The sequence below is a fragment of the Onychomys torridus genome, chromosome 7 (genome assembly GCF_903995425.1).
Source record: "Onychomys torridus chromosome 7, mOncTor1.1, whole genome shotgun sequence".
NCBI lineage: Eukaryota > Metazoa > Chordata > Mammalia > Rodentia > Cricetidae > Onychomys > Onychomys torridus.
The window spans coordinates 101,709,722-101,734,433 of record NC_050449.1 but is presented as its reverse complement, the minus strand read 5'-3'; the positions used below and the strand labels follow the sequence as shown (position 1 = coordinate 101,734,433).

The window sequence follows — 24,712 nt, the reverse complement described above, 5'->3', positions numbered from 1 at the left end:
GGCACACACAAAATAAATGTAAGAAAATATAAAAATGCATATCGAATAAAGGCGCTGGTAGGCTAAAGCAGGGGAAATGTCTAGATCACTTCTCCCGGCGCGCCTCAACGTTCTCACCAGGAGACCGCTAGGCAGCAATTCCGAGGACTACGTATTCGGCAGAAGCCTGTTAGCTTCTCACGCGACCGCCGGCCGACCCCCTGCCGGAAGTGACGCGCTGCGCAGAGCACTTCCGGAGCTGCGGGGACGGCTCCGCCGGAATCGGTAGCGCGGGCCCGACCCGCGTCCGCCCGCCGCCTCCGCTGCCGCTGCGCTCCAGGCAGACTCTTTTGGTCCGGCTTGACCTGGTCTGGCGGACCTGGGCTCTGCGGCCGCAGGGCCGCGGCTCCCGGTAAGTGCGCGGCGGGAGTTGAGGCCTTGTTTACTCTGGCTGGCCGCTGGAGGGGGGGGTCCCCGCGCGCCTCCCCGACGCGGTCGGGGCTCCGCCTTCGCCGCCGCCTGCGAGTTCGGGGTGTCCCGGGCGCTGGCGTTCCCCGCTGACTCCCGGAGGCAGCAGCCGGTGCCGCCGCGGCCCGGTGTGTCTACGGGGTTTTCTTGTGGTTGCTCACCGAGAGGTCGGAGGCCAGCGCCTCTGACTGGCGGGCGCCGGCACACTTGGGCCTGCCCGGCTGGGAGCTGCGGGGAAACGCGCCCCCTCCGAGGCTCCCGACGTGGGTCGTGTTTCGGAGCTTTTGCTGCGCCGCCCGGAGTGTTTGTTAACGCCCGTCCTGGGAAAGGTCCTCCCGGCGCGTGGGTTCCGTGTCCGCGCGGATCTCCTGAAGACCACGGCGCTTCGGAGGGACGTGCGGTCACGCCTGACGTCCCTGGTCTAGACTCGAGCGGGGCGGTAGTGTTCTCGGACGAGTTCGCTGTAGTTCTGATGGTTGCTCTGTCTCATGGAACTTTCTGTCACGACGAACACGTTCTAGACCTTTGGTGCTGAGGATGGTGGCCGTGTAGTGTTTGACGTGCAGTTAGTACGTCTGAGAAACTAAACTTTACTTTTTAAAGTAAAATTTAAGTAGCTCGTGTAATGAGTGGCTACGTACCATTATTAGGACAGATACGGTGCCAAGTTTTGTTATTTTGTTTTTAGACGGGTCTCTACATAATCCTGGCTGTCCTGGAACTCACTATGGAGACCAGGCTGACCACGAACTCACAAATACGTTCTGCCTCCCAAGTGCTGGAATTAAAGGCGTTCATCACCACGCCCGGCGGGTGCGGAGTTTTAAAACAAGTTGCTGATTCATATTTTTCGGCCAAGTAGTTTTCCTCGAAAATATAGTTAATAAATGACCATTGAGGGCCAAGTGTCATAATTGGAGTAAACATGTTAGATCTTTATCCTTATATGTCTTAGAAGCCAGCTCAGAATGAGTGGCAGGTTTGATGACTTTGGCTCTTGGGAAAAGTACTAATTATGCCATTCTGTCTGAGATATAGGCATATTTAATTTAACATCTTGAATACCTTCTCATACTAAGGAACTGGCACTTTGGCCCCTTTGAACAAAGCCAGGACTCAGTTTTCTGTGTGTATTTTGAGACAATGTCTTGCTGTGTAGCTCAGGCTGTTCTCCAACTTTTGATCCTCCTTCCTAAGCTCCCAAGTTGGGATTCCCAGAATGTGCCATCAAGCTCAGCAAGGCCAGCTGAATCTTTTGACAGCCAGATGGTGGCACTCACCTTTAATCTCAGCATTCAGGAGACTATGTTCTGTGTGAGTTTGAGGACAACCAGGTCTACATACTGAGACCTTGTCTTGAAATACGTGTGTTTAAAAGATTTTTTTTTTTTAAAAGCTTTGTTTAAATCTGGACCTAGAACACCAGGAAGTATGAAACAGCCATCTTCTCACAGATCCTAAGTAGAAATTAGAGAATTTGAAAGCATGCTGTCTTGTTGGTGAGATTTCTGTAGCTTTGAATCAGAATCTTCTTAGACCATCAATCAAATAGAATCCTGATGCTGGCTCTGCCAGTTGGCTTTGTATGATCCTGGGCAAGATACTTACTTAACCTTTGTAAAGTCTAGCTTCCTCATTTGTAAACCTTCTGTCTTTATTATGTTTTTGAGATAAGATCTCACTATGCAACTCTGGCTGGCCTGAAACTCACAGAGATCCACCAGTCTCTGACTTTGCAAGTGCTGGGGTTAAAGGTGTGCTTCCCACCACGCTGAGCCATCCATTATAAGCCGTTTTTTATGAAGAGTATGTTAGAATGACTGACCTCACCTTGGCCGTCATTAAACAAGGCTATTATTGGTCCTCACGCCTTATATACCTTTCTGCTTCCTGCCATCACTTCCTGGGATTAAAGGCTTGTGTCACCATGCCTGGCTGTTTCCAGTGTGGCTTTGAACTCACAGAGATCCAAATGGATTTCTGCCTCCAGAATGTTAGGATTAAAAGGTGTGTGTGCCACCATTTTCTGGCCTCTGTCTATGTAGTGGCTGTTCTGTCCTCTGACCCCAGATAAGTTTATGAGGGTGCACAGTATATTGGGGACACAGTGCCACCACAGGTTATATCTGCCCTATAGAAGTGTCTTATGTGAAAACACAGGTTAAAGAGAAACACTGTCAGTAGGTCAGTTCTTCCATTTCATTTTGTGTTTCTTCAAGACAGGGTTTTTCTGTATAGTCTTGGCCACCCAAAACTCACTCTGTAGACCAGGCTGGCCTCAAACTCAGAGATCTGCCTGCCTCTGCCTCTGGAGTGCTGGGATCTGTTAGCACTGACTGACCTGGAACTTGATAACATAGACTGGGTTACGCTCAGACTCAAGAGATCCACTTGCCTCTGCCTCCTAAGTACCTCACTATGCCTAGCTATTTTTCCATTATTTTGGAAATCATCTTCCATGATAATTGTTTGGACTGCTTCACAGAGTAACCCTGTATGGGAAACTCCCCTCCCTCCTCAAAAAAAGAAGCAAAAACAATAAACTTGCAAGAGCAGGATATCAGTTTTAAAAACATAAATACTGTCTCTTTTCATTTCAGATGGAAATCATATGAAACACTGAGTGATACCTTCAGGAAAGATCTTAAAAAATTGCAGGTGATTTAAACATTAACTCTTTCTTTAATTTTATTATGTTGGTGTGCATGTGTGTGTATTGCATGTGGAAGTCAGAGTACAACTTTGGTTGGTTCTCTCCTAATAATGTGGATTTAGGGATTGAACTCTAGTTGCTTGACTTGGTGGCAGGCATCTTTACCTACTTTCAGCCCAAGGTTATCTCTCTCTCTCTCTCTCTCTCTCTTTTTTCTTTTCCTTTTCTTTTTTCTTTTTTTCTTTTTTTGGTTTTTAGAGACAGGGTTTTTCTGTGTAGCTTTGCCCCTTTCCTGGATTTCGATCTGTAGACCAGGCTGGCCTTGAACTCACAAAGATCCACCTGGCTCTGCCTCCCAAAGTGCTGGGATTAAAGGCTAAAGGCATGCCCTGTTCCTCTCCCCTCCCCTCTTGCCCCCCTTGCCCCTCCCCTTGCCTCAGCTTTTTAAGGGCAAGTTGCAGACACATTCAACCATGCAAGACTTTAGCAGAACCTTTTTTTGTTTTGTTTTGTTTTGTTTTGTTTTTCGAGACAAGGTTTCTCTGTATATAGCTTTGCGCCTTTCCTGGATCTCGCTCTATAGATCAGGCTGGCCTCGAACTCAAAGAGATAATCTACCTGGCTCTGCCTCCCGAGTGCTAGGAAATGGTGTGTGCCAATACCACCGGGGGAGCAGAACTCTTACAATTGGAAAATTAGTTAACTTGGTAGACTAGAGGAAGATGTTGAAGGAGTATGAGACTTTTTTTCCTATCTGTGCACCTATCTTTCAGATATATCATAGATATTTGTGAAACAGTGGTTTTCTTTCCCTACAAGTCTTAGTGAGATAGAACTGTGTCCTTAATCGGGTATTCTTTTTGTAATTCTTCCATATGTACAGCTAGCTATGAAGATAAATTTTTCCTAGAAGGAACTGGCAAAAAAAGGACAAATCCATCGGAATTTTGGAGTCCTTTAAAAAAAAAAAAAAAGGCCGCTTCGTGGTGGCAGCACACACCTTCAATCTCAGCACTCAGGAGGCAGAGACAGGTGGATCTCTGTGAGTTCAAGTCCAGCCTGATTTACAGAGTGAGTTCCAGGACAGCCAAGGCTCATTTATTTATTTATTTATTGTAATTGTCTCTGTGTGAGTGCTTCTTGTGTAGAGGTCAGGGAACGACTTAAGTCTCTTCTCTCCTGTCATGTTGGTACCAGGTTTGAAATAATTTCAGGATTGAAGGCAAAGCAAGTGTCTTTGGAATATGAGTCCTTGCCATAGAAAAGACATTCTTATATTTTCATGCCTTTCATGCTTGTCATCATGGGTTTCTGTCTCTTAGTGAAAGGACTTCTCTTTGATAAGCATAGGCCAACTTATCAAATTGATAAGGTAAGATTGATTGATTGATAGTGAGGTGTTCTCAGTGAAACCAGAACTGAGTTGGGCAGCTGAGCAGGTGGTGGTGCACTCCTTTAACCCCAACACTCTGGAGGCAGGTGGATCTGAGTAAGAACTGAGTAGGCTATAATAGGAACAGGACTAGGGCTGTGTCATTTTGATTCTTGAATAATTTCTCATAGAAAAATAGTAATACTTTTTTTTCTCTCTCTTAGAAGACAAAAACACTAATGCATATGAGAAAGCGATAAAGTTGGGGGGAGGGGAAAAAGCAACTGATTTCCGGATCTGCAACTTGGCTGGATGTTAAGATGTCCGTGGACATGAACAGCCAGGGGTCTGACAGCAATGAAGAGGACTATGACCCAAACTGTGAGGAAGAGGAAGAAGAGGAAGAGGACCCTGGGGACATAGAGGACTACTATGTGGGAGTAGCCAGTGATGTGGAACAGCAAGGGGCTGATGCTTTTGATCCTGAAGAGTACCAGTTCACTTGCTTGACCTATAAGGAGTCTGAGGGCGCCCTTCATGAGCATATGACCAGCTTAGCCTCTGTCTTAAAGGTGAGTAGTGCTGTCAGTTCAGATGTAATCTCCCTGGTTAAATTGAAGGATGATGTGTTAACTAGTGACTCTTACATACTGTTTGAATGGTTGTATAGCTAGAAACCCAAACTTATGTCTCTATTGCATCATTTAGATATTTTGTCATATTGTTTTGAAATAATGAACTTGGAAACATGTCCAAGGTCTTCAAGTTAAGAATTAAAAAGGAGCCGGTGGTGGCACATGCCTTTAATCCCAGCACTCAGGAGGTAGAGGCAGACGGATCTTTGTGAGTTCGAGGCCAGCCTGGTCTCCAAAGCAAGTTCCAGGAAAGGCGCAAAGCTGCACAGAGAAACCCTGTCTCGAAAAAACAAAACAAAACAAAACAAAAACAAAAAAAGAATTACAAAGGAGATGTAGAATAAATTCAAGACAGAAGTATATGACAGAATTGCCCAGCTTTTACTTGTTTCAAAAAGTGAATCTTGGTGAAATGATGTTCATCTGAACCATTGTCTTTTATACAAAACAGTTTGATAAGTGTCTTAAAAGTGACCATATGCCCTGGTTTGCCCTGTGATCAGTGCTTTGGACTGAAAGACTTATTGATTTCAGGTACTGATGATTATTATCTATTTTGAGTTTTCATAATAACCTTAAGAAAAACAGTTTTCAGAGCTTGTATTTGGGGGTATCAGTACAAGAATTAGAAAGACTGACTGTACTCAGTTATTCCAACAGATGCTGTTTTTGCTTGTTTGTTTGTTTAAATCATTTATTTAACTTTGATGTGCATATGGTGTGAAGGTTTCAATCCCTGGAACTGGAGATACAGTTGTGAGCTGCCATGTGGGTGCTGGGAATTGAACCCCCATCCTCTGGAAGAGCAGCTAGTGTTTCTAACTGCTGATCCATCTCTCCAGCCCAGATAAGGTTTTTGTTTTGTTTTGTTTTTTGAGCTGAGGATCAAACCCAGGGCCTTGCGCTTGCTAGGTGAGCGCTCTACCACTGAGCTAAATCCCTAACCCTTGTTTTGTTTTTTAAAACCACTTAAACCAGCATACTTTTAGAATCTTACATCGTAGGCCAGTTATTGCCCTCTTGATACCCAACATGTTCTTTTTAAATGCTTATTTAGGCATTTTCCCAGCTTGCTTTCTTTGCAAGATGTTCTCCATAATGTGAAAATGAGAACATTTATGTTATTTTACTTTTTTTGCTGACTTTCCTTCATGAATTATCCCATGGATTTTGCTGGATCAAATTGAAGGTCAATGGGTCTGGTGAGGTGGCTCAGAAGGTAAAAGCGCTGGTCACATGAGCGAGCCCTACCACCTCGGTTCAATCTCTGAACCATGTAAAGGTGGCAGAGAGAACTGACTTCTACATATGTATTGTGTCATGCATGTCCCTCCTTCCCCAAATAAGCTGAATTGAAGAAGGTCAGAGGGCATGATTGGCTGGGCATGGTAACACATCTGTAATCCCAGCACTGGCGAGGTTACAATGGATCATAGTGAGTTCAAAACTGGCTGATGCCACATGAGACACTGTTAAAAAAAAAAAAAAAAGACAACCAAATAACCAAATAAAGCAAGTCTTTCCAACCAAACAAATTTTTCTTTTATGCTTTCACTGAGTGAATCTCCTGCAAAGCCCCGAGGGCGCTGGTTATTTAGAAGGAAATACCAATGTGTGTCATGTATGGATTTCTAGAAAGGATTATTGTATGTAATGTCTGGTGTCCAGCATAATAATCCTGTTGGCCTGGGCATGGTCCTGCAGGCCTTTAATCCCAGCACTTGGGGAGGTGAAGGCAGGGGAATCAGGAGTTCAAGTTCATCCTAAACTACACAAGGTGTAGCCAGCATGGCATACATACAGTCCTTTCCAACATTTCCCTGGTTCCCTTCAAAAATCCTTCAGAGCTGGGCATTGTGGTGCACATCTTTAATCAAAGCTCTTGGGAGGCAGAAGCAGCTGGATCTCTGAGTTCTAGGCCAGCCACAGCTACATAGTGAGACCCTTCCTCAAAAAAAAAAAAGTCCTTAAATCCCACATGGCTGTATTGTTCCACTACAAGTGTGGACTCGACCAGTGAGTGCCCTGGGGCTTTCCAGGAAATTCACTCAGGGAAAGCGTAATCAACGACCTAAAGAAACTCTGAGGACAGAAAGGTGATAAGGTCTAGGGAAGGCTTTCCAAGGAGCTGACCATGAAAAAGAATAATAGAATGGTAGTGGTATAAATATATATATATATTTCAAGAAAGGATTGGATCAGCTTTAAGTGGGACAGAAAAGTTTGAAAACTTAGAAGTCCTCTACGTAAATGGGAGGGAGCATCCTAATATAACCATGGGCAAATGAACTCTCTAGTATAGATTCACAAACTTGACAGTTCCTCTTCTAATTTCTTTTTTTCCTTTTTTGGCTTTTTGTTTGTTTGGTTTTGGTTTTTGGTTTTTGGAGACAGGATTTCTCTGAGTAGCTTTGTGCCTTTCCCAGAACTCACCAGACCAGGCTGGCCTGGAACTCAGAGATCCACTTGTCTCTGCCTCCTGAGTGCTGGGATTAAAGGTATGCGCCACCACCACCTGGCTTTTTTTGGCTTTTCAAGACAGGGTTTCTCTGTAGTCCCAGCTATCCTGTACCTCGCTCTGTAGACCAGGCTGGCCTTGAACTCATAGAGATCTACATGCGTCTGCCTTCTGAGTGCTGGACTAAAGGCCTGTGCCACCACTGCTCGGCTCCTCTTCTCTCTCTCTTTTTTTTTTTTTTTTTTTAAGCTGAGGATGGAACCCAGGGCCTTGCACTTGCTAGGTGAGCGCTCTACCACTGAGCTAAATCCCCAACCCCCTCTACTCATGTTTTAAAGGTGGTATATTATCATTTCTAAAGGTAGGTGTGTGTGTGTGTGTGTGTGTGTGTACGTGTGTGTACACACGCGCGTGCATGTGTTTTTGTATGGCTATGGGCACATGACTTCAGGTGCCTAGGAGGTCAGAGGTATTGGATCATCCTGGAGCTGGAGTTGCAGGTGGTTGTAAGCTGCCTGATAAGGGTTCTGGGACCTGAACATGGGTCCTCTGCAAGACCACCAAAAACTCTTAACCACTGAGCACCTCTCCAGCCCTCACATCTACCCCTCATCTCCCCCCCCCCCTTTTTTTTCTCTTGAGACAGAGTCTCGCTATGTAACCCTGGCTGTCCTGGATCTAACTATGTAAACCAGACTACTCTTAAACTAACAGAATTTTATTTTGCCTGCCTCTGTTTTCCGACTGCTGACATTAAAGGTGTAGGACACCACAGCTCACTTTTTTTTTCCCCCGAGACAGAGTTTCTCTGTAGCTTTGGAGCCTGTCCTGGAACTCGCTTTGTAGACCAGGCTGGTCTCGAACTCACAGAGATCCACCTGCCTCTGCCTCCCAAGTGCTGGGATTACAGGTGTGACAGCTCACTTTTTCAGAGGCTTTTTGCTTAGTTTTTATGGGTTTAATTTTTATTTTTTGAGATAGGGCCTCTCTATGTAGCTCTGATTGTGCTTGAATTTGACGCGTAGACCAGAGTGACCCTGAACTCGCAGCTTGCCTGGGCTTTAGTTTGTTGGGGGTTTTGTGGGGCTTGTTGTTGTTGTTGTTGAGACGGTGTTTCTGTTATGTAGTTCAGGTGGGCCTTGGATTCTAAGTACTCCTAAGTCAGTCTCCAGAGTTTGGGGACTACAGGTGTTCTTAGTCCATCCAGCTCTCTTGTGAGTGTGTGCTTTTTGGTGGTGGTGTTTTGTTTTTAATGATGTACTGCAGTCTTCTGATGGCTTTATGTTTGATCCTTTTGTGCATTTTGGCATCATCTCTTAAACTAGACTGCCAGGCCCCAGCCATGTTGCTGTCGAGAGCTTGCATTCACAGGGGATACTAGATAATTTCTTGAATACTTGGGGTTTTCTTGGTTGTTGAGCTGTGGCTGCTGCTTTTGATGGGAGTTAAGTTTCCTGGTCTTCGCTGTGTGTCCTTCTAAATTTCTAGGAAAGAAATCATTCTGCCTTTAAGACTAAGAAGAAAAAAGGAACAAAAAGAATTAGAACAGAATTGAGAATTAAGAGATGGAAAGTTGAAACAGGTTAAGGAGAAAATGAGATAAGAGGAAAATAATCCACAAAAGCATTGTTGCTGGTAGACACACTTTGATTTTTCTCTCCCTGCAATTCACTAAGAGCACATTAGCATCTTTTTTTTTTTCCCCTTCCTGGTTTTGGGCAACATAGGTTGAGGTTTAGTTGTCATACATATAGAGGAATTCTGTTTCAGGTGGTTCTAGAGGGGTTGGAGAGATGGCTCAGCGGTTTAGAACACTGGCTGCTCTTCAGAGGACCCAGATTCGATTCCCAGCACCCACATGGCAGCTCACAGCTGTTTGTAACTCCAGTTTTTTGACACACTCACACATACATGCAGGTAAAACACTAATGCCCATAAACTAAAAATAAACCATTATAAAAATAGATTAAGTGGTTCTAGAACTTGGTTGAGGTTGGAGAAAGGTAACAATAATAAGGAAAGGGAAATGGATATGATATTATACACCTGTAATACTAGCATTTTGGGGGGATGGAGGTGGCTACGTAGTGAGTTTTAGGCCTGCCTAGGCTACATGAGATCCCTTAAAAAGAAAGCCAACAAAAATAAAACAGTATTATACAATAGTGTAGGAGGGAGAAAATAGAATATGAAAGAGGTCCTGGGTATGATGACCATTATTATTACTGGTGTCCTCATCAGTTGCTTGCACAATTCTATGACATATTGGGGCATTTAAGTATCTCCTATGATTTAGTTGCTGCTTGGTTCATAGAAAATCTTAGATGTGTAATTTAAAATTAGCCTCATAAACAACTTTCTGTGAACAGAAGCCAACTAAGTCTGAGGAATGACATAGATTTTCACTGCTAAATACCTGTTTTATAAAGCATAAGGTTTTAAAAAAATTTGTAAATATTTTGGGATTTAAATCTATCTTTAAAATTGTGGTTCAGGCATGGTGGTACATACTTTTTATCTAGTACTCAGGAGGCAATAGCTGACAGATCTTTGTGAGTTCCAGGCCAGCAAGTTCTAATTCAGCTAGGTCTACACAGTGAGACCTTTCTGGGGGGAAAAAGTGTGTGTTTTCCTGTGTGCATGTATGCCATGGGGTACCTGTGAAGGTCGAGGGACAACTGGGAGAAGTCAATTATCTCCTACCACGTGGGTCACAGAGATCACACTCGATCATCAGACTAGCGGCAAGTGTTTTTACCCAGAGAGTTATTTCACTAGCCTAGAGTTTAAAGTTTTGTTTGAGGCCAACCTGGTCTACAGAGAGAATTCAGGACAGCCAGGGATATACAGAGAAAACTCTGTAAAAAGAAAAAAAGAAGGTGAAGCTGAATGTTTTGGCACAAGCCTGTCATTGGTAAGAAAATCAAAAGTTTAAGTCTAGCCTGGGCTATAGAGTGAGACCTTGTATTTAAAAAACAAAAACAAACAAAACCCACCAAGGATCCAGGCATGTTGGCACACGCCTTTAATCCCAGTACACAGGAGGCAGAGACAGGAAGATCTCTGTGAGTTCAAAGCAGCCTGGTCTACAAAGTAAGTTCCAGGACAGCCAGGGCTACACAGAGAAAAAAATCCTGTCTCGGTTAAACAAAACAACAACAAAAAAACAAGGGTTAAAAGACAGTACAGTTTTAGAACTCTTGTCCACATGTACACTGGTGTACTTTGTACTGCAAAAAATAAAAGGCCATGTTAATAAATGAAAACCATAGATATTCACATTTGTGTGTAGTTGGAGTTTTCCTGCCTGGCCCAGTCAGGACAAATCTCTCTTACCCGCCAGTCCCACAGTCGCTCAGACCCAACCAAGAAAGCACACAGAGACTTATATTGCTTACAAACTGTATGGCTGTGGCAGGCTTCTTGTTATCTACTTCTATCTTAAATTAACCCATTTTTGTTAGTCTATACTTTGCCACATGGCTTGTGGCTTACCGGTGTCTTTACATGTTGCTTCTCATGGCAGCGGCTGGCGGTGTCTCTCTCCAACCTTCTACTTCCCAGAATTCTCTTCTCTCTTGTCCCGCCTATACTTCCTGCCTGGCCACTGGCCAATCAGAACTTTATTTACACAGAGCGATATCCACAGCATTTGTGGGATGAGACTACTGCAGAGTGCTTCATTCTAGAAATGGGGAGAGAGGAAATCTTGTAGGCGTAACCTTCTTAGTGATCATGTGATCATGTAGCAGTATGTAAAGAAAAATTACTCTGGGTTTGGTGGCAGGCAGATCTCTGAATTTAAGGCCAGCCTGGCCTATGAGAATTTCAGTATAGTTAGAGCTACACAACTGTGAGACCTTGTCTCAAAAAAAGAAAAATAAAAAAGGAAAATTACCTTTGTGAATATATTTTCTTTTGGTGAATGTTCCTGTACTGGAGCCTTGGGTGTTATTCCTCATGTCCCTTTTTTTTTTTTTTTTTTTTTGAGACAAGCTGGTCTGGAACTCTTCAAGTAGGCTAGGCTAGCTGGCCAGTGAGCCCTGGGAAACCTTATGTTGCTGCCATCCTGGTGTGCCTTCACAGTACCTAGCTTCCCCCCCCCCCTTGTCTTTTTGTGTATGTGGTGGTATGTGCATTCATGCACACATGGAAGTACATGTGTTCACATGGGGTGTATGTGCCTGTGTGTGGAGGCTATAGGTTGTCACATGTCTTCCTCAATCACTCCCCACTTTATTTTGCATTTATTTATCTGGGAGTGGTTTTCATGTACTGTGGTGTACATGTGGAGGTCAGAGGATTACCTGTGGGAATTGATTATCTCCTTTTATCGGTTGGTTCTGTGAACTGAACTCAAGTCATCAGCCTTAGTGGCGAGCACCTTTACACACCTAACCATCTCACTGGCTCTCAACCTTATTTATTTAAAACTTTTTTAAAAAATGTTTATGTATATGGGTGTTTTGCCAGCATTCCTTTCTGTGTACTACTTGTGTGGTCGGTGCTCATGGCAGCCAGAAGAGGGTGTCGCATCCCCAGGAACTAGAGTTACAGATAGTTCTACATCTCCGTTTGGGTGCTGAGAATCAAGGAAATCAAGAAACAAAGGAAAAATATAACTAATGAGACATAATGGCACATTCATTTGATCCCAGCACTCAGGAGGCAGAGGCAGGCAGATCTTTTGAGTTCTGGAACAGCTAGAGCTACACAGTGAAACCTTATCTTGAAAAAAACAACAAAAAGTTTTTACTTCTGTGTATGTTTATATGATTATATGTTGTGTGTGTAGTTTCCCATGGAAGCCAGAGGAAGGTATTGGATTGCCTGTAGCTGGAGTAAGTTGTGGTTGTAAAATACCTGATAGATAATATGTATGTAGATAGATAGATTTTTTAAGTGCTTGCTATTCTTCCAGAGGACCTGAGTTTGGCTCCCAGCACCCATATCAGGTTATATAATCTATGTTTTAGATAGCTAGGTAGGCAGGCAGGCAGGCAGGCAGACAGACAGACAACAGAAAGAAAATATGGTGTTTTACCTGAGTGTATGTCTGCACCAGGTCCATGTCTAATACCCTCTAAGGCCAGAAGATGGCATAGGATAACCTGGAATTGGGGTTGTGAACTGCCATGTGGGTGCTGGAAATTGAACCCAGGTCCTCTGGAAGAGCAGGTAATGCTCTTAATTGCTGAGCTATGTCTCCAGCCCCATGATAAGCTTTTTATTATAAAATATAGATTAGTTAACCAAGAATTTTGTCATTTAGTACTGTTCTATGAAACTCTTTAAAAAAGTTTTTGGGGTTGGGGATTTAGCTCAGTGGTAGAGAACTTGCCTAGCAAGTGCAAGGCCCTGGGTTCGGTCCTCAGCTCTGGGAAAAAAAAAAAAAAAAAAGATTTAAAAAAAGGTTTTTATGTGTATGTGTTCATGTCTCTGTGTATGTGTTTGTATATGTATACATATGTGTGCAGGTACCCACTAAGGCTAGAGAGAATATCAGATCGCTTGTCAGTGATCTGTCTGACGTAGGTGCTGGGATCTGAACTCTGGTCCTCATGATCGATCACTAAGCACTCTTAGCCACTGAGCCATCTTTCCAGTGCCCCCACCTCCCTTTGAGACAGGATCTCATGTAGCCTAGGCTGCTCTCAGATTTGCTGTGTAGCTCAGATTTCCTGGTCATCTTGCCTATTTCCTGAATGTTGGAATTACAGGTAAAAAGCAGCACGCCTGGATGTTCTTGAATCATTTGCTAATAGTTTGTTAAGGCAAAGATGCTCAGGCTTTGGCAGAGCCCCAGATAGGGCCCAGTCAGGGATATGATGGATGATGATGGGTGAATTGCAAAATATACCTCTTTCTTTTTGTATTTTTCTCTTAGCATTGTGTTCAAAGTATGGTCAGAGAAGCAAATATTCAAGGCCCCATCCTCCTGCTGTAAGAGAGAAAAGAAATAGTCTACTTTGACTTTGATCTCATCCAGGAGCCATAGTGAGCTGCCTGAATTTAGTACTTAGACAGGAGAGCCTTAAAAGTGAAGTAGAAAGGGATTGGAGAGATGGCCCAGCGGTTAAGAGCATTGGCTGCTCTTCCAGAGGTCCTGAGTTCAATTCCCAGCAACCACATGGTGGCTCACAACCATCTGTAATGTGAGATTGGGTGCCCTCTCCTGGCTGCAGGCATACACTCTGGCATGATACTGTATGCATAATAAATAAATCTTTTTTTAAAAAAAGAAGATGGCTCAGTAGGTAAAGGAGCTTGCTAACCAAGCCATATGGTCTGAGTTTGGTTTCCCCAGAACCCACAGAGAAGGAGGAGAGAACTGACTCCTGCAGATTGTCCTTTGCCCCCCTCCCCACAATAATTGTACTCACATGAATGCACACACACGTATAAACACAAATAAGTAACTGTAATAAAAAAACTTCCATTGAGGTAGAAGGCATTCAGACCCCACAGGGCCTACTTTCTGTACTAGCGTGAGACCATGTAATGTTTGGGGAAAAAGAAATAAAATATGGACTATGGTGAAGTGTCTATTACTGGGGCAAAGGACAGTTTGAAAACTTCAGGACTTCAGTGTCAGTGAAGTGTGGTGCTCACTTGTCAAGCCTTGTGGATAGGAAAATTAAGCCAGTTATTATTAATATTTATGGCTCTTCTTACTTCATGAGTTTTTAACTGCAGCAGAGCCGGGGAAATGTTCCCTAGATTCTCTCACTCTCTTTTTTAAGTATTTATTTATTTATTATGTATACAGTGTTCTGTCTGCATGTCAGAAGAGAGGGAATCAGATTTCATTATAGATGGTTGTGAGCCACCATGTGGTTGCTGGGAATTGAACTCAGGACCTCTGGAAGAGCAGCCGGTGCTCTTAACCTCTGAGCTATCTCTCCAGCCCTTAGCCACTGAGCCATTGCTCCAGCCCCTCTCTTTTGTTTAAATGTATTTTAAAATCTAGTGTTTGTTTTTTAGGAGTATGTAGGTAAAGATCATGTTAAACTCTTCCTCTGGGTCATCTTTTCCCCATTTGTGGGTAAAGGATGAGTTTTTAGGGCTTCTGACTATATACAGAAGTCTTTATAATGTTTTGTTGAAGACTCTGTCACCCAAGTCATTGATAATTCTTAGGTGACACCAGATACATGGGTAATATCTGAAGACTTAATTACTAAATTGACTTTCTTTTATTCTGGAATAGTTGTATTTTAAGACATTATATTTTTATTATCTTCATGCTCATTTTTTTCTTCTGTTATTTTACTTGTTACTGATTGGGAATTTTTTCAACTTGAGTCTGGTAACTGAATATTCATAGGAAGTCATCTGATTTCTGTTATGACTTGATATCAGGTTTCTTTGAATGCTTGTATTTCAATATAGTCTAGAATAAATTTTGTGTTTCAGATAGATGGCCAGTATGTTGACTTATTTGTGGTTTTAAGCTGAAAATCTTGTATGTTTTACTAATACATGTATTTTTAAAGGGAGGTGAGAAATGTCCATCGTGACATTGGGATTTGCCTAAATGCAGCATGTTGAAAGTTGTTACTTTCTTGCTACCTCAGAAAGGTTATTGTAATTGCTGTGTACCTGGCATCACAGGCCACCATGTTTACTGTCCTTCAGAAAAGAAGCTCTGTATCCCATTGTGGGGCAGCTTCCTGTGTTAAGTCTTCTTGTGCTTTTGGTTTGCCTTAGAAACTGGAAACTGTGTGAACAAGGACAACATCCCGTGTTCCAATCCTGAATTTGTTCATAAACAAAATTTTACTTTTAGGGAATTAACCACAGTATTCAGAATGCTATTCACAATTCCATTAACAAATAACAGTTTTCTTCCTTACTTGCTATCTCTCAGCTCCTGTTCATATGTATTACTTTGCTCCAATTCATTTATTTAGCCATTATGTATTTAATACCACCAGTGTGTGGGGCACTGGAAAAATAGCTCTGAACAAATAGATAAAAATTCCTTGTGGACGTTACATTCTAGAAATTGTATGCACACGTGCATTATATTTAAAGGTGTGCTCTGCTTTCTTAGCACACATATTTCAAATGTGTCCATGCTTTTAACTTTGTCCTTACAGTTACTCTAAATGCCTGTATAGCATACTATTTTGTTCTTGAACCATAATTTGCTTCAGATATCCTCCACCAGACATTTGGGTGAGTACTTGGTCTATTACTGTTTTTAAGAGACTGGTTGTATTGCTGTGAGCATCTTCATGGATGTAGTCTTAAGTCTCTTGGGCTTTGTCTGTAGCCTGGAAGAGTGGTTATATGAGTGTGTTCTTTTCTGCCATTTACTATAATGTGACCCTGGTCAAGTCCCTCAAAATTGCTAAGCTTCAGTTTGTAATAGCTCCTCCACACCATTAAATGTGATTGTGGGTGTAAAGTGCTTGGCACATAAGTATTTTGTCATCAGTGTGGGTGGGACTGAACCAGTGAAAATGTTTACATGGTGGCTGTGGTTCCATAAAAATGTATTCTCCCAGCATTTCTAAGGCAGAGGCAGTAGGATCTCCGTGAGTTCTAGGCTGGCCTGGTCTTCATAGTGAGCTCCAGGACAGCTAGGGCTACACAGAGAAACCCTGTCTCAAGAAAACAAAAAATTGCTGGGTGGTGGTGGCCTACGCCTTTAATCCCAGCACTCAGGAGGCAGAGCCAGGCAGATCACTATGAGTTTGAGGCCAGCCTGGTCTATCAGAGCAAGATCCAGGACACGCACCAAAACTGCACAGAGAAACCCTGTCTCGAAAAACCAAAAAATAAAAATAAAAGAAATCTCAGGATTGTACATGTTGGGGTCCTATGGTGGGATTACACTGATATTTCTTGGCAACATTTGCAGATTGGTGCATCTGATTGTGCATATGCTGTTGGGTTGTCCACTTGTAAAACTAGAATGCCTTGTGCCGCCTTCTGGGGCCCACTAAAACAAAATAAAAACAATTGATTTTTTTTTTTTTTTTTATTGGCAGGGGCCAGGAGAGGATAGAGAACAGGGTACCTGTTCCTCAGGGCTTTGATTGACTATTGTGCTGTTTGTTTGGTCCCCAGCTTCTGTTGACCCCACCTGGCAAAGTGCTGAGTTCATGTGGGGATCCTTGTTACCAAGACAGACTTGATTTTCTTCTGACGTATGTTCCCGATTAGTCTAAGAAAAACTTGAGAGATTTGAGTTGTCCATCCAAAAAGAGGAATAGGGAAAGATTGAACAAAGTACAGATTAAAAAAAACAGAACGCTTCTGTCCCTTCTGAACTAAACAAAGACATGAGATCTGTTTTTTCTTTGAAGTATTGCCAGTCTTTATAAACACACATCTTTACAGTGATAAGCACGTGTTCTAACCTTAGTGGAGTAGTACAAAATGAATAAGAATGTGTGTGGAAATAGAACAGAGCTAGCTGTGCGCAAAATGTCTGGGAGAGTTGACTGACAACTTCTTTACTCCTTTCTTTCCCTTCTTTTTAAACAATCCATTGTTTATTTAATGTGCATGGGAGTCAGTGGACAACTTCCAGGACAGGTCTCATCTTGAACTCGTATCATCAGACTTGGCGGCAGGAGCCTTTACCAGTGGAACTATCCTATCAGCTGCCTCCTGCCTCCCCGCCACCCACACTTCTCATTTATTTACTTATTTATTTGTTTGTTTTGGTTTTTTGAGACAAGGTTTCTCTGTGTAGTTTTGGTGCCTATCCTGGATCTCACTCTGTAGACCAGGCTGGCCTCAAATTCACAGAGATCCACCTGCCCCTGCCTGAGTGCTAGGATTAGGCTGTGTAACTCAGACTGGCTTAGAACTTCCTGTGTAGCTCAGGCCAATCTTGAATTCATGACAGTCTTCCCACCTTGATCTCCTAAGTGCTAGTATTATATGCATGAGCCACCACATCTGACTTTGAGTGCATGCAAGAAGGGTAGAGGTTAATACTAGGTGTCTTTCCACTATTTTTTGTTTTTTCTTTCTTTCTTTTTTTTTTAATATTTATTTATTATGTATACAGAAGAGAGTGCCAGATCTCATTACAGATGATTGTGAGCCACCATGTGGGTGCTGGGAATTGAACTCAGGACCTCTGGAAGAGCAGTCGGTGCTCTTAACCTCTGAGCCATCTCTCCAGCCCTTTGCTTTTTCTTAAGACAACATCTCACTAGGTCTCTGACCTAGTTAGATTTTCTGTTGTTGTAATGCAACACCATGACAAAACGCAAGTTGGGGAGGAAAGGGTTTATTTGGCTTGTAGTCTGTCATTGAAGGAAGTCAGGACAGGAACCTGAAGGCAAGAACTGATGTAGAGGCCATGAAGAGGTGCTGCTTACTGGCTTGCTCCACCTGCTTTCTAGTAGAACCTAGGACCTTTAGCCAGGAATGGAACCACCCACAATGGGCTGGGCCCTCCCCCATCAGTCACTAATTAAGAAAATGACCTATAGCTCTATCTTATGGAGGCATTTTCTTAATTGACGTTCCCTCCTTTTAGATAACTATCCAGCACAGTTTCACTATGTAGCCCTGGCTGACCTAGAATTCACTGTATAGATCATAGTCTAAAACTCAAGAGATCTGCCTCCTAAGTACTGCGATTAAAGGCTTGCACCACCACCACAGGGCATAAGATTCAGTTTTTCTTTACATGTCAATGCCTAATAAAAAATGCCTTTAATCCTGAGGCAGAAGCAGGTGGATTTCTGAGTTCCAGGATAGCCAAAGTTACATAGTGAGACTCTGCCTTAAAAATAAATAAATTTATAAATAGCTTGGTTATATTATAGTCTAAGTAAAAGTATTGCTTATTGATGATACCTATGACTAAGGTTGATAAATGCACAAATGAAAAATTAAGCTGTGTGTGTGGTACATGCCTTTAATCCCAGTACTTGGGTGGCAGAGGCAAGTGGATCGCTGTGAGTTTGAAGCCAGTGAGGACTACAAAATGAGTTCCGGACCTCAGTGACTATGCAGAGATACCCTATCCAAAAAAGAAAGAACAATGACGTGAAAACACCCAGTGCTGGAAGCTGTACTTTTGTATGTTCTTATTTGTAAACAGAATATACTTATCAAAAGGTTTGTTTTTGCATAAATCCAGGTAATAGGTAGAGATGATATAACAGACCATGGTTTCTAGCTTATAGTACATATCAGAATTAATTTTGGCAGTAGGAACTTGAAACTAAAGTCATAATTGAATAGAATCTTCAGGAGTGATATCCAGGCCTTAATGTTATATTTATGTAAGAAATTTTTTTTTTTTTTTGAGCTGAGGATCGAACCCAGCGCCTTACGCTTGCTAGGCAAGCACTCTACCACTGAGCTAAATCCCCAACCCGTAAGATTTTTTATTTTTAAGGTGAAATGATTCAAGTTGCAGGAATGAGACAAGAGAAGTTGCATGCAATAGCTGCTGAATACGATATTGTCAGCATTCAGAATGTACAGATTTTTGTAGTCAATGGGTGTTTGCTGTGGACTGCATCAATTATTCTTATAAGTTAATAAGACTTCCTTTAATATTTTGTATTACTTTTGTTTATGTGTGTTCTCATGACACAGGTATCGAGGTCAGAAGACAAAGAATGGCTTCTTTCTTTCTAATATGTGGGGCCTGGGTATTAAACTCAATTCATCAGGTTTGGTGGAAAATGTACTTTACCCACTGAACCATCTTGCTGTCTTGTTTTGTGCTCGTTTTGTGATATATATATATATATATATATATATATATATATATATATATATATATTTTTTTTTTTTTTTTTTTTTTTTTTTTTTTTTTAAAGGGGCACATACCCATTCATGAACTTTTTTTAAAGATTTATTTATTTATTATGTATACGGAAGAGGGAGCCAGATCTCATTACAGATGATTGTGAGCCACTATGTGGTTGCTGGGAATTGAACTCAGGACCTCTGGAAGAGCAGCCAGTGTTCTTAACCTCTGAGCCATCTCTCCAGCCCTTGTGATATTTTTGATGTCTAAATGTAACTACTTATTACTTTGTCAAGATACAAGTGAGTTCTTTCTTATGTCCTTTTTATAGTAACTGGAAAGATGGCAAATGATACGCGCACAACCCATATACACATAATTAAAAATAGGAATCTTTTATGTGTTTTGAAGTTGTTGTTTGAGACAGGGTTTCTCTGTGTAGCTTTGGCTATCCTGGAACTTACTCTGTAGACCAGAGTGGCCTTGAACTCACAGAGATCCTCCTGCCTCTGCCTCCCAAGTGCTGGGATTTAAGGTATGGACTACCGGGCTGCTCTTCCAGAGGTCCTGAGTTCAATTCCCAGCAGCCACATGGTGGCTCACAACCATCTGTAATGAGATCTGGCGCCCTCTTCTGTATACATAATAAATAAATAAATCTTTAAAAAAAAAAAAAAAAAAAAAAAGGTATGGACTGCCACCACCTGGCTTCTGTTTTGAATTTTAATGATACTATAATGAAACACCCTATATCTTCCTACTCCTCTTCAGAGACAGTCTTGTATGTAGCTTTGGCTCAGATTCAAGGTGAGCCTCTTGCCTCAGCTTTCTAAATGCTGGGATCATAGACAAGTGTCATCTAGCATCTAAATCTCTCCTATAACTGTGTTGACACAGGTTGGGGAGTCAGGTATTCTGTGTGGTGTGTTTGCCTTAGCATGCACAAAGCTCTAGGTTCAGCCCCTCACACCACATAAAACCAGGAGTTGTAGCACCAGCCTGTAATTCCAGCACTTAGTAATGTTGGAAGATCCAATAGAAACATTTTAAGAATGCTCTTTTAAGCCAGGCAGTGGTGGCCTACACCTTTAATCTCAGCATTTGGGAGGCAGAGGCAGGCAGATACCTGTGAGTTTGAGGCCAGCCTTGTCTACAGGTTAATTTCCTGGACAACCAGAGCTACAGAGAAAACCTGTCTTGAAAAACAAAATAAGAAAAGAAATTAATTTTATGTGTCTAGGTGTTTGATTTCCACATTAAGTCTGTGCAGTATGTATCTGTTGCCCATGGAGGCCAGAAGAGAGCATTGAGTCTCTTGAGACTGGAGTTAGAGATAGTTGTGAGCCACCATGTGAGTGCTGGGAATCAAAGCTGGGTCTTCTGGAAGAACAGCTAGTGCTCTTACTGCTGATCCATCACTCCAGCTGTCAGTAGAAACTTCTTTAAGAATAGGAGCAAGGTGGCATCCCATTAAATGAAGAACCTGGCAAACAGGATATGTGAAGTAATCTATGGAACTGTTACAACAGGGATGTGGGGACAGTTAGACTTTTCATATAAAGCAGAAAAATTACACATGATCCAAAGTTTGCTATGGTGGCCTACATCTGTCATTCCAGCACTTGGGAGGCCATGTTGGTTTGAATGAAAATGGCCCCCATAGGCTTATAGGTAGTGGCATTATTTGAAAGGATTAGGACAGGTGGCCTTATTGGAAGAAGTGTGTCACTGGAGGTGGTCTTTGAGGTCTCAGAAGCTCAAGCCAGGCCCAGTGGCTTTGTTCCTGCTGCCTGCTGATCCAGAAATAGAGCTCTCCAGTCCCATGTCTGCCTTTTGTGCTGCCATGCTTCCTATAATAATGACAATGGACTAAACCTCTTAACTGTAAGCCAGCTCCAATAAAATATTTTCCTTTATAAGAGTTGCTGTGGTCATGGTGTCTCTTCACAGCTATAGAAGCCAAACTAAGTTAGAGGTTGGTGAGCTGGAGAGATGGCTCAGTGGTTAACAGTACTGGCTGCCCTTCCAGAGGTCCTGAGTTCAATTTCCAGCACCCACATGGTGGCTCACAGCCATCTTTAATAGGATTTGATGCCTTCTTCTGGCATGCAGACGTATATTCAGATAGAGCACCATATACATAAAATAAGTAAATCTTTAAAAAAATTAAATTTAAAAGGCCTGGTGGCGGCGGCGGCGGCCGCACACCTTTAATCCCATTACTCGGGAGGCAGAGGCAGGCAGATCTCTGTGAGTTTGAGGCCAGCCTGGGCTACAGAGTGAGTTCCAGGACAGGCACCAATACTACACAGAAAAACCCTATCTCAAAAAACAAAACAAAACAAAAAACAAAAACAAAAAAACAAAAAACAAAAAAACCCAGAAGGAAAGAAAATGCCATACACCAAGATCTTATGGAGGCATTTTCTTAATTAAAATTACCTCCTTTCAGATAACTCTAGTTTGTGTATCAAGTTGATATTAGACTATCCAGTGCACCATCCATTCTTACTGTCCTCAGAGGGGCAGTATTTGGTCTCACCAGCTGGATCACTGAGTGCTGGGAAGGACCTGGAGACTTCTTGCATTCAATAGGATATAGGTTTATAGTTACTAGAGAGTTAACCACAACAGGTAGGTGGTAATAGCCTGGGAGCAGTGCTGGCCCCTTGTTGTGGGTGCTCAGGTATGGCAGAAAAGGAAACATTTATGGAGGATAGGGGCAACTGTTTCTTCCTGTTTACAAAGTGTAATGTAACAGTACAAGGTTCTTGAGCCTAGCAGAGGGGATTAATTGCTAAGGCAGTAGAATATGTAAGCCTTTGGGGTATCTTCTCTGGAGAAGAGGGCAAAGGGATGGTGTGGCTAGCTGGTTAGTATTTGGTATGCTCTACCTTAGCTAGCTGAGAGAGGCAAAACTTTGGAGTCATTTTTGGATAAGATGGATTGTGGTTACAAGAGCAGACTCAAGTTTTTAGCCCTACTACGTTGGGTTCATTTTCTACCCATGCCATCTACAGTTCTTTTTACTGTGGTTGCTGGACATGGCCTTCATGTGCTGCAGTGGCAGCTGTTGTATATGCTGTTCCTCAGAAAGCTGTCAGAATTTTAGAAGGAGCTGCAGCCCACCTTGTACTAAGTTGTCAGGAATTTTTCAGTTGAATGAACCCTAAGGAAAACTTGTGGGCATTTGTTTCAAAGTAATCTGGAGGGTGGGAGCAGGGTTATAATGGAGACATAGTGGGCCACAAGTTGTTAGAGCAGGGTAATGGATAAATAACTTCAGGGTTCACTTTTGTAAATGTTAGGAATTGTTCGTAATTCTAGAAAATGCCCTCAAGGTTGGGGACGTAGTTCAGTTAGTGGACTACTTAGCTAACATGCACAGATCCCTCAATTTGATCCTCAGCATCACATAAACTAGTACTGGTGACACACACCTGTAATCTCAGCACTTGGGCGCTGGAGGCAGGAGCAGCAGTAGTTCAAGGTCATCATTACTATAGAGCAAGAGGCCAGCCTGGGCTACATAAGACCCTGTCTTAAAAACAAAAGTCTCATAGTAAAAGAATAGTAACTTTCCTATTTTCTCATATTTTGCATAAGTCTTTTTGAGTGAAATCTTTGGAGATTTGGTTTGTTTGTTTGTTGGTGTTGATTTAAATGAACAGAGACCATAGTTGTTAGGAATGAATTCGGTTAGACCAGTTAGCAATCTTCAAATTTGTGTGTATTGTCGGATTTTGAAAGCATGTTTACATGCAGATGCCCCAGTTAGTTACAAGTCCTCTCTATGGATTAGTAAAGAAAAGTGAATGGAGCAGAGTTGTCAGTCTTAGGGCTGACCTTTTACCAGCTGAGAGTATTTGGTGTGAAGTATGAGGAACTTCAGTAGACTCGGGGCTGAACCTTGCCTGTCGTCAGTGGGACACCACCACCACTGCTACTACTTGTGCTGCCTCGCCTTATGCTGGGCGCTGTTCACTTCCTTTGTCTCTGCCTTAACCTTGTTTCTTCTCTCACCCCTGCATTTCTTTACCTCCCTCCTGTTTTTCCACTCACCTAAGACCCACATCCGTTCATCTTGATCTTTTTAAATTAGTTTTCCCTTTCTACCCCAGGTCCAGAAGCTGGCTCACCTTTTCTTCATCTTGGCTGTTTAGTGACTACTTTTGTTTTGTTAACAAATGTGATTGAACCACAAAGTGGTTTAACTGGATGAGGCATGAAGAACTACTGGTGTAGCCTTAAAAGATGTCAGGCAGTTGGCAAGTAAGAATTTTAAATAAAAATTGAAACTACCACCTGTATTTTTTCAGGCCGTTGATGCTCACTGCCATCGGCTGCATCCTCCCTATGACACTGGTAAGTGTGGGAAGGGCTGGTGACAGTTATGGTGGGCTGCTGGATTTATCTTTTCTCGGGGAAATTTTTAATTGCAACTTTTGATGCCTACTTGTCTTTGAGGATAGACAGTTTGAACAGCTATGGTAACTAGGAAGGGAAAAAGCAGCTGGTCATGGTCATGGATTTTCTTGAAGTATTGTCAGGAGCAGAAATGACTCAGTGTGTGCCTTGATTCCTCCTTACAGCTAGTAAGTTCTATACATTAATACTTTGAATACTAAACATTTCCTATCTAAGTGCCCTAGAATGTCAGCTACTACTTCTGAACTTTAAGACCTTCCTCTAAAAATGTATTCCAAAGATACTTGGCTCTTATGAGAGGTCCTGAATGTCCATTGTGTTTTCAGTTTCCTTAAGGAGCGAGCTTTCTCTTCCTTGGTATTTTTAGTTCATTATAGGCAAGGGATACAGATGTTTACTCAAGGCGCTAAAATTTTAATAATGACTTGCTTGAATTTTTGAGGAGGTTGGGACATGGTGGGAGCTAGGGAAGAAATGTGTGTGTTGTTTACTAACAGACTTGAGGTGGACTGGAATTTATGGTTGAAAAATAATTTCACTAAAGCATTCTCTCTGTTAAGAACCTAGTGATAAAAACACAGTGAATAGAATTGAAACCTAGAATAGGGCAGCAAGTCACAGAGTTGCTATGCCCAGAGTCAAATTGCTATTGGACTCGCCAGAAGAAAACTAAGCTCTGAACTGAAGCTTTGTTGACAGAGTGTCACTGTCTGAGTCCCTCTTCTACTGATGGAAGAGACCCCATGACTATGTCAACTCCTATAAAAGAAAACATTTAACTGGGGACTGGCCTACAGTTTCACAGGTTTAGTCCAGTTGTCATCAGGGTGGGAAGCACGGCTGCATGCATGCAGACATGATGCTGGCAAACCAGCTGAGAGTTCTCCATCCTGGTCCGCAGGCCACAGGAAGAGAGGCATTGGGCTTGGAGTGGGCTTTTTGAGAGCACAAAGCCCACTCCTAGTAACAAACTTTCTCCATA

General features: G+C 42.4%; 1 protein-coding gene across 4 annotated transcripts in view; it reads left to right on the top strand.

Moving 5' to 3' along the window:
• Positions 1-218: 218 nt before the first annotated feature.
• Arih2 (ariadne RBR E3 ubiquitin protein ligase 2) overlaps positions 219-24,712 on the top strand; it is a 52,683-nt gene continuing 28,189 nt past the window's right edge. The window contains exons 1-3 of one of the 4 annotated variants that reach the window (XM_036192577.1): positions 219-391; positions 3,048-3,105; positions 4,697-5,044. In XM_036192577.1, the coding sequence (XP_036048470.1) occupies positions 4,793-5,044 (252 nt within the window). In that variant the 5' untranslated portion in view covers positions 219-391; positions 3,048-3,105; positions 4,697-4,792. Of the gene's footprint in view, positions 392-530; positions 576-3,047; positions 3,106-4,696; positions 5,045-23,621; positions 23,668-24,712 lie in introns of those variants that run through there. The other 3 variants (XM_036192579.1, XM_036192578.1, XM_036192580.1) reach the window with 3 other exon arrangements.